The following is a 9,614-nucleotide window of genomic DNA, read 5'->3' on the forward strand; positions in this document are numbered from 1 at the left end:
AAGTTATCTCAGAGCAAGCAACTGCTTTATACAGGTTTCCAACCCAACACAAAGCAGGGACAGTTCAGTATTTGTATAGTGCCCAGAGGCCCTCCCTGAGGTCAGCGCCCCTTTCTGCGAGGTGCAAGAGACACGTAGGGCATAATCCTGGTGCATGGCTCTGCACGAAGGAAAAGCTCAGTCCGGATTCTGATTGGTTTGGTCAGCAATGCTGCAGGGAGACAGCTGGGTCAGGTTCTCCAGCTCCCATGCGGTGGCAAGTTCCCTCCAAATCATCCCAGCCTGACCTTAAAAACCTCTAAGGAAGGAGATTCCACCATCTCCCTAGGTAACCCATTCCAGTGCTTCACCACCCTCCTAGTGAAAAAGTTTTTCCTAATATCCAACCTAAACCTCCCCCACTGCAACTTGAGATCGTTACTCCTTGTTCTGTCATCTGTTACCACTGAGAACAGTCTAGATCCATCCTCTTTGGAACCCCCTTTCAGGTAGTTGAAAGCAGCTATCAAATCCCCCCTCATTCTTCTCTTCTGCAGACTAATCAATCCCAGTTCCCTCAGCCTCTCCTCATAAGTTATGTGCGCCAGCCCCCTAATCATTTTTGTTGCCCTCTGCTGGACTCTTTCCAATTTTTTCACATCCTTCTTGTAGTGTGGGGCCCAAAAGTGGACACGGTACTCCAGATGAGGCCTCAATGTTGAATTGCACTTCATTAGTTCCCTGAGATGGAAGACATTCTCACTGCCAAGTGGCAGGCAAAGCCAATGCCTTTAGACCACAGGCAGGGACTTGGCCCAGCTTTTTGGACCCATAACACAACAGAGAGAGGGGATCCAGTTGGGTTAAACAAGCCGAAGCCACTCAGAATGCAGCTAAAATGAGGAATGTCCTGAGCTTGGAAAGTGCAAGGATTGCTCCTGCCAGCTTCACAGGGTTAATCCAGAGTGACACTGCAGGTGGCATTTCAGAATGAGGAGTGAGTCCTTGGGGAGGGGAAGGATAGCTAGCAACCAAACCCTGAGTGCACAAAAGAATCTGCACGCTCTTTCATTTTCCAGTCGAGTGGGACTGGGCAGAAGACGGCACAAGGGTTTCAGCAGCATGTTCACAGCAAGAGCCATCACAGGGCATCACAGCCCTTCCATGGGTCTCCACGCCGCTAGCACATTTGCCTTGCCTCTGCTGCCACCCACACCCACGCAGTGATAGTCTGCTCACTGCATGTGTCCCCACACTAGCATAGTAGCTGATCCTCAAGGATAGAAGCCTAGCAGAGCTACTCTTTAACCAGGGCTGCGGTGCAGAGGGTCCCAGGTGAAAACCCCACTGATGACACATACAGGGAGGTGTGGGGGGCAGGACATTGGACATTCTGTTGTTGCAGTGCCAGCTGGTTAGCACCTCAGGCTCCTGTTCTCTGCTCTGGTCCTTCATCCCCTCCACAACTGCCCCACCCTCACAAGTATTCAGGAAAGGAGTTAAATGCGTGATTTAACCAAGCACCCACTCCAGAGGCCTCTCCCCAGAGCTGTGCAGGTTCTTTGGATGCTGGTGAGACAGCAGCAGAGGAAAAGGAAGAGGGTGAACTGGTAGCACCCCCAAAAGGGAAATGCAATGCAAGCCAGTGGGGCACCTTCTGAGATACTGGAGGCAGACGCCTGCCACAAGTCCTGCCATTAAAATGGTTAAATATGGGAACAGTGCGAGTCATTCAGCTCCCACTCCAAACATGGCCCTAGGAGCTTTGCTGCTGACTAAGGCTACATCTACACTATGGGGACTATAGCAACACAGCTCCGTCGCCACAGTGATGCCAGCACATACCTACAGTGTCAATGTGGCCTACAGCTGGAAGGGGCTTTTCCATTGGAATAGGAATGCCACCTACCCGAGTGATGGTAGCTAGCCTGATGAAAAACTGCTTCTGTCACCTCAGCTGTGTCAACATCGGGGGTGCGGTCAGCACAGCTGTGGCAGTCACGAGCTCTGGAGCTATGCTGACCTAAATTTTCAGTGGAGCCCAGGTCCAAAGCCCAAGTCATTGCAAGTTATGAAGCCTCCACAGCTAGTAAACCTACCCCAGGCTACACCTGCATCCTACCCCCAGGCTACACAAAGCCATCCCCAGCCCATGAAAACCCTAGGAACACTGCAAACTTGGTTCTTTCCCATTATAACCCACTGAGCTAACCCATGGCCTCTGCCCCAAAGCGACCCACAGATACAGACCTGCCATTGCAGCAGGGGACAATCAAGAGCAGTAGTCAAGTGCTGCAACTGGCCTTTGAAATAGCCGCTTCTCCGAGGGGGATGTGGAGGGTGCCAATCAACCACCTCCCCAGGATCCCCTAACCCCATCCTTGGCTACAGTTAACTCAGTGTTTGTCAAAGGACCATGCAGAGCCAAGACCTTTGCTCACCCACTGGATGGGTACAGCCTGGGCAGCAATGTGCACGTTTCCACACCCAGTGCCACCTGTCTATGGCACCACCCTCACCATAGGATCTAGGTGCCTCAGGCATAGCTAGACCACCAATTCATTTCACACAGGCCCATTTCACTCCCCACATTGGCAAGAATCCAGGCAAAAGGCCGCATATTCTTCCAACTGTCCCCTCAGCCTGCTGGGCCCTTAGGGGGTCCAACTACCACAAAATCCAACCCTCCTGCCTAAGAAAAGCCTGGGGCTCTGTGAGGACCTGCATGGGTCGGGGCTGCGGGGGCGGCACTGCAGGAGGAAGAGGGCAACAGAAAGCCCAGAGTAACATTAGGAACAATAATTCATCCAGTTTGAAGAGAACCTGGGGCCTATTGCACCCAGGTGCTCTTCTGCCTCATTTACAATCCCAGCAGCCCCAGGGGTCCAACGACAAGCAGAGATTGCCGGTGGAGTTCTGCGTGCAAAGATGGGCCGGGGCTTTCCACCCGAAAGCAAAGGGACTCATCCAGGGGCAGGACCAGCTGAGCTGCAGTGCTCAGGGGCAGGGACTCCAGTGTGAGCCAGGAGCTTGAAATTGAGCCCCGGGTCAAACCTGAACAAAAAGACATTAAGTGTCTATCTCAGCTGTGATCTGCCAGCTCAGGACCTATACCTACAGAGCAGCTCTGTTAAACGCACAAGGGAAAATGCTCATTAGTACAGGGAGCGAAGGGACTAGCCCCAATGCATCCATGTACTGTGGAACGAAGGCAGAAGGGCAAGTGGGAGCTCAGACTTGGGGGGGTGTTGGGGGGGGCAGAAGGGGATGGGCAGGCTGGAGCTCAGACCCAGGGGTGGAAGGGGGGAGAAGAGAGGGGGATGGGCAGGTCAGAGCTCAGACCCAGGGTGGGAAGAGGCACAAGGAGGATGGGAGGCCGGAGTTCAGACACGCACCCTTTTCTTCGGTAGATGAACGCCCGTGGTCTGGTTCATGATCACCAGGGCAGGGTAGAAGGGCAGTGCCAGGCAGAAATACCAAGCTATTCCTTTGATCTGTGCCTGGAACCAGTCAGAGCAAATCCCGAGGACTACAGTGAAGGTGGCCAGCAGACACACAACCAGGCCACATGTGACATGGTACAGCCTCAGCCGTGCCACAGAAGAGATCCTCAGCAGCTGGGGGAAGCGCAGGCTAAGCCCACACAGAGCCTGCCCGCAGGTGGCAGCCAGAGTCAGGACGCCTAGGAGGCTGTGCCAGGAAACCAAGTGCGGGAGCTCGCTCCGATTCTTGCTGGAGATGATGAAGGCCAGGCCCAGTGCGGCAGCCACAACCACTAGCGTCTGCGCGGTCCAGTGCAGCCACACTTTCACCTGGCGGGAGCAGAGGCAGAAGGGCGAGTTCTCGGGCGAGAAGAGCAGGATGGCTTCAGGGAGGCAGAGGCAGAACTGGGGACACAGGAGACCATTAGCAACATGACACCCGGCTGCCCCCCACCCTGCCCAGCAGGAACACTGGCCAAGGACCCTGCGTGGAGCAGCACGTTAACCCAGAGACAGAAGAGCACAAGGGGCCTTTAGGGGTAGAAGGAAAAGTTCACACGTCCAGCCCTGAGCCGCTCCCATGGGTAGAGTCATGAGATCACCACCACTAGTAACAAGAGGGCTCAGTTTACATAAGGGGGAACAGGCAAACTTGGCCTTGTCCCTGTGAGTTAGTTCAGTCCTAGCAAATCATGTAGCAAATACCTCTCTGGAGGTATTTAAGAGTAGGTTAGATAAATGTCTATCAGGGATGGTCTAGACAGTATCTGGTCCTGCCATGAGGGCAGGGGACTGGACTCGATGACCTCTCGAGGTCCCTTCCAGTCCTAGAGTCTATGAGTCTATGTAGAGTCCTGCTCCCAACATCAGCGCCAGCGCTTTGCAGGGCAGGTTGATGCTGCCGCAGCGTTAGCATGTCGCATGTGGACACTACACCCACCTCCAACCTCTTTCCAGGGGTTGTTTTGAAACTAAAAAGCCCCCTATTGCATGTTCCTGGGAACTTTCGAGACCTTCCTCCCACTCCAGCGGCGCTCAGGTGCGATACGCTCCTGCAGCCCCCATGTTTCTATTCTGTGGGGGTGGGGGGAGATAAGGGTCAGAAGCAGGGCATTCCAGGCTCAAATACATGTCCACTTTTTATTATTATTTTTAAAGCTTCAGGGCATGTTGCTATTCCCTAAGGCCTGTCATGGGAAGAGGGTTCCTGGGGGGTTAGAATTTGCCTTTTCATTATTTTAATTTAGCTATGCTTTTAAACTAGTGTAAACGTGTTTGGAAAATTGTAACTGGTGGCTAGTTTATCAACCAAAATAAATAATTCTCATCTATTTCATACATAGTGGAAACCATCTTTAACTCCTGTCAGTGTAAGAGGGTCTTGCCTCCCACTGTACATTGAGAATTCCCAGATACACACACTTCTCTTACTGATGTTCACAAACCTCTCACTCTGCTCCAGATGAAATCCCTTCCCCCCTGAACCCTTGCTCTCAGCCATTGGCACAGCCACTTTCACTACAAACTGACACTGAACCACATCTGGAATCAGCCATCTGCTCAGGGCTAAGAACTACCATTTGGGGGCATCTTGCCAATCAGGAGAGCACCTACTTTAAAGATGTGGGGAATAAATTCACTGTTGACACCTGAACAGATGCTCTAGAGTCTGCGCTTCCTCTCCAACCACCACGTCCACCGACTGAAACACTGGAAACCAGACCTTGGGAGTGAATGGGACACACAAGTCCTCAGGAGGATAGCACTTGCCGCAATAGATCATGGGCTGAATCTGACAAGGACAAATGAGTGCATGCTGCTAAGGGTGTCTTCATCTGCACAGTGGGACCCGGGGTGGGGGTGGGGGGGAGTGAAGCCAGAGCTACAAGCTAATGTCTCCAAAAGCAAACCAAAACAGCTATAAACCTGGGGACATTTCTAGTAGCTAAACACAAAAAAACTTACCGCTATAGACATGAAGACAGGGTGCCAAGAAAACAGACCTGGGAAGGAAAGAGTCAACACTTCGGGTTGGGGCAACACTTAGCACTAAACAGGAAATGATGCTTCATTCACCCATTCTGTACCGGAGCACTTCTTATTACCATTCCTCTCCCCTGGCTGTGGAGCCTGATGGGGACAATCAAGCATGGAGGGTCACTGAACTGTCTGGTGCTCTGGTCTGAATCCTGTTTTCCTGATGGATTTGGGAAGGCATGTGGAATACAGCATTTCAGTCCTTTCTCCCCCACACCCCCATCCCCACCCTTGGCAAGGTTTATTTTTATCCTTGGAGATAATATCCCTTCTCAGAGTTAATCAGGGGCGAGAGGAGACATGCACATGGGTAATGTTGGGACAGGAAGGGCTCTGGCCAGCCCCAGGAAGGAAGACACCTCATTTCAGAGACCTGGGACAGGGAGGATGTTCTCCACAGTGGAAGAGGGGTCCAGAAGGGGGTTGGGAACTGACTCGGTGCAGACCCCAATGCCTCAACACGGGGGCACTATGCTATAGGAAGCAGGGTGGAGGCTTGGGAGGGGGCACTCAGTTGTTCTGCAGCCCACTTACCAGTAATTACTAAGAGGGAACCCCTGACTCTGGCTTCACGTTCCCCTCCCTCAGCCTGCTGCATCCCTACAGCCCATCACTTCCTCTCCTGCAGCACCTTCTCTGGCCCCTGCACCCTCCATTATCCCCCATCCAGCTTCACCCCAACACTCACCTGGGCCCACCCAGTTCATGCCTCCCCTCCCCTGGCCCCACACTCCATCCCTGCCCCTCCACAAACCCCCATCAGCCTCCTCCCCAGACCATGCCTCCCCTACCCCAGCCAGCCCTGCATCCCAGTCCTTTCCCCAGCCAGCCCCTCCACTGACCTCCCCAGTCCCTGCCCCCCTCAAGCCCCTCTCCAAACTACGCCTCCCCTGCCCCAGCCCCAGTCCCCGCCCCTTAACCCTTCCCCCTGTCAGCCCCCACCCCACTCACTGGTGCCGGGCCGGGAGAGCAGCAGCAGGAAGAGGGTGAGACCCAGCGCCACCAGGTGCGCCAAGAGGCCGGTGCCCCGCCGCAGCCAGCGGGAGACGCGGGACTCCGGGGGCCCAGCCTGCATGGCAGGACCGGGAGCGAGTCCCGCCCCAGCAACACCGGCCTGCGGTGGGCTGGGGAGGGGCCAAGGGCGTGAGATGGGGCCGGAGGGGAGAGGGAGGGTGGAGCTAGAGAGAGGAGCAGAGGGAGGGGTGGCTGGGAGGGGGAGGGACCAGAGGGGAGAGGGAGGGGTGGAGCTAGAGAGAGGAGCAGAGGGAGGGGTGGCTGGGAGGGGGAGGGACCAGAGGCGAGAGGGAGGGGTGGAGCTAGAAGGAGGAGCAGAGGGAGGAAGGGAGGGGCCGGGGCCAGAGGGGAGAGGGAGGGCGGAGCTAGAGGGATCCTGTGGGGCTCGTGGGAGGATCTGGAGGACTGAAATTAGGGTGATCAGACAGCAAATGTGAAAAATTGGGATGGGGGTGTAATAGGAGCCTATGTAAGAAAAAGACTCAAAAAGCGGCACTGTCCCTATAAAATCCGGACGTCTGGTCACCCTAACTGAAATCCTAATGGTGGAGCAGGGGTACCTTCCTCCTTTCCCCCTCCGTAAGTCACTCTATTTTCTCCCAAAAGCCTTGACCACCTCCCTTTGGGTTCATGGGGCACAATCCATCTTCTAGGAGGGCAGTCAGCCTGGAAGCCAAAGCCCCATCACCCCTTTGGGCTGGCATCTCTCTGGGGCTGGTTCCCTGCTGTGCCGGCTGGCAGCCAACATAGGCCGGGACTCCAAAAGAGGCAACTCCATGGGCATTTGAGACCCAGGCCCACACCCCAGCAGCATGAATTCAGCCTTCCCACACAGGGACACTGCCCAGGGCTCCTGGGCCTGCCCCATGGGCACGCTCTGCTGCCCTATGGCTAGCAGAATGAGGCTGGGGAAACTCCACGAAGAAGGATCTGGTCACGGACACCCCTCCCACTTGGATGCTGAGGGCTTTTTCTAAACCACTCCCCTGCCTGCCCATTTCTGGGCAAGGATCAGCTGACTGCTTCCTGCAGGCCTGCTCCAGACAGGCCTTTCCTCACTTTCGCAGCAGAAGGGCTGCTGTTCTCATGCGCAGGGCTGGCAGCGGCGCCTACCATTCAGGTTGCTGGACGTTTCCCATTATAAAAGCCTATTTTCAGTTGCTTATAACTTTGCCAAACTTTAACCAATTGGGCTAAAAATTTACATGCTAGGTGTCTGCTCCAAGCTGATTTTTGTGGGGGATGATGGAGGATTTCAGCCAAAACAGTTCAGCTGCTTCTGAGATGAAGACTAGTGAAAAATACCTTGTTTTTCCCGTGTTAAAAATTCTGGTCCTCTTTTCTTTGGAAAGCTCTAGCGACTTCCTGCTTTGGGACAGGGACTTGACGTTTGACAGGATGTTAGAGATGTGCCTTTTGCCATCCCTGGAGAAATCTGCCCATATTTGGCCACGTTATGAGCATCTGAAAAATTGTGGTTTGCACTTGCTCAGCTAAAACTTTGATTTTTGCAGTTCAGTTCTCCAAAGATTCTGGCTGCACTGGGTCCACTCCAGGCTGGGCCTCACAAGCACTCTCCCTGCAAGTGCAGTTCTGGGTTGCTGTGGGTCATGCCGAGGCCCAGCCAGGGTGCCCGAACTGAGAGCAAGGAGCCTGTCTTCTATGCTCTCAGTGACCCCTCTGGCTGGGTCCAGGCAGCCTGGAGGAGAAAGTTGCGTGATGTGAATGCAGAGGGAACAGGAGCTAGAATTGAGAGCTGGGGTTGGGGAGAGCGGATTGATGTCTACACTGTACACCAGTGTCGGCAGCGTCTAGGGACGTGTAGCGATACACTGCAGTGAAAAGCTCATTGTGTCCACACTGCAGTGTAGTTAAACATGTCAGTGAAAGACTGGTGGGGAAGGATCCAATAGCTGGGAGACAGCAGGACACGACATGGCTGAAAACAGGACAGATTGGGAGGCACAGCTTGAGCCAAACAGAGACATGTATTACTGTAGTGCCCAGGAGCCCTAGTTATGGACCATTCTGCTAGGCTCTGTACAAACATTAGCCTGAGGCACCTAAGTCACCACTGCCAGGCACCCAGTCCCAGCCGGTTTAAAGTGAAAAGGGTCTCTCTCCAAACCGCCTGTCTGGGCTCTCCTTGGAATGCCAGCTGAAAGAAGCCAGCCCTGCCAGGGGCAGCTCTAGCTTTTTTGCCGCCCCAAGCACGGCAGGCAGGCTGCCTTCCGCAGCGCGCCTGTGGGAGGTCCCCGGTCCCATGGTTTCGGCCGAATTGCCGCCGAAGGCTGGCTGACTGCCGCCCTTGCAGAGACCGGCAGGGCGCCCCGTGCAGCTTGCCGCCCCAGGCACGTGCTTGCTGCGCTGGTGCCTGGAGCTGCCGCTGAGCCCTACAGCCTTTCCCCAGGATCTCACCATCAAGTTACAGATCCGACATTAACCAGCTTTCTTGGAAGAGGGGGAAAAAAGGCAGCTGGACAAAGGACCTGGACTGGGGGTCAGGAGCCTTGGGCCTATTCCCAGCTTTGCCACTTGGCTGCTGGATGACCTTGGGCAAGTCACTTTTACCGTCTCTGTGCCTGTTTTCCACCCCACCCTTTGTCTAGTTAAGATTGGGGCAGGGACTGTGTCCGACCATGGATTTGTACAATGCTCAGCTCGTCGGGGCCTTGAGCCATTAGCCCAATACAACAAATAAGTCCTAATAATAGACTTGGGGGGTAGGACCAGCACAGCATTGGCCAAGCAGCAAATACGATTCTCAGCCACACCACGACTGGCTCAAGCCACCCTTCTGGTTCTAAGGACAGTGCAAGGTAGTAATCTTCACAAACGAAGCCATGAGCTGGAGTAGAGTTAGACAAGAACATGGGTGCCAGTTCAGGGCTGACCCATTGGGGTGGGGTATTCCTGTCTATCACACAACCACTTCACTGGGTGCCAGTCGCTGACCAGGGTTAAAACAGGAAGGGGGCACTGAGATAGAGATCGGGCCAGGCACATGAGCAGCAAAGGGAATCAGAAAAACAGAGGACTTTGCACTAAAGGACCGGCGTGAACATTGCATGATCCTGACATAAGCCCCATTCCAGAGTAGCG

At 54.4% G+C, this 9,614-nt stretch overlaps 1 protein-coding gene across 4 annotated transcripts; it reads right to left on the reverse strand.

Moving 5' to 3' along the window:
* Window positions 1-686: 686 nt before the first annotated feature.
* LOC115650740 (cytochrome b561 domain-containing protein 1) lies at window positions 687-6,676 on the reverse strand. Of its 4 annotated transcripts, none has more exons than XM_030561091.1 (4): window positions 6,450-6,530; window positions 5,567-5,658; window positions 5,427-5,464; window positions 687-3,866 (listed from the first exon to the last, which is right to left on the reverse strand). In XM_030561091.1, the coding sequence occupies exons 2-4, from the start codon at window positions 5,610-5,612 to the stop codon at window positions 3,363-3,365; spliced, it is 588 nt and encodes a 195-aa protein (XP_030416951.1). In that variant the 5' UTR covers window positions 5,613-5,658; window positions 6,450-6,530; the 3' UTR covers window positions 687-3,362. The 4 variants fall into 4 exon arrangements, with proteins under 4 accessions (XP_030416951.1, XP_030416952.1, XP_030416948.1 ...); XM_030561092.1 differs by having other exon boundaries at window positions 6,441-6,455; XM_030561088.1 differs by lacking the exon at window positions 5,567-5,658 and having other exon boundaries at window positions 6,441-6,676.
* Window positions 6,677-9,614: the final 2,938 nt, after the last annotated feature.

The sequence above is a fragment of the Gopherus evgoodei genome, chromosome 4 (genome assembly GCF_007399415.2).
Source record: "Gopherus evgoodei ecotype Sinaloan lineage chromosome 4, rGopEvg1_v1.p, whole genome shotgun sequence".
In the NCBI taxonomy this organism is placed as follows: domain Eukaryota; kingdom Metazoa; phylum Chordata; order Testudines; family Testudinidae; genus Gopherus; species Gopherus evgoodei.

Bases quoted from the DNA above. Each gene is read 5' to 3' on its own strand.
- LOC115650740 (XM_030561088.1), bottom strand. From the start codon at position 6,573: ATGCAGGCTGGGCCCCCGGAGTCCCGCGTCTCCCGCTGGCTGCGGCGG. The intron at 5,465-6,440 runs GTGGGGGCTGAC...TTTCCTTCCCAG, and splicing joins GCCCGGCACCAGTGAGTGGG to GTCTGTTTTCTTGGCACCCT. The intron at 3,867-5,426 runs GTAAGTTTTTTT...CTGTGTCCCCAG, and splicing joins CTGTCTTCATGTCTATAGCG to TTCTGCCTCTGCCTCCCTGA.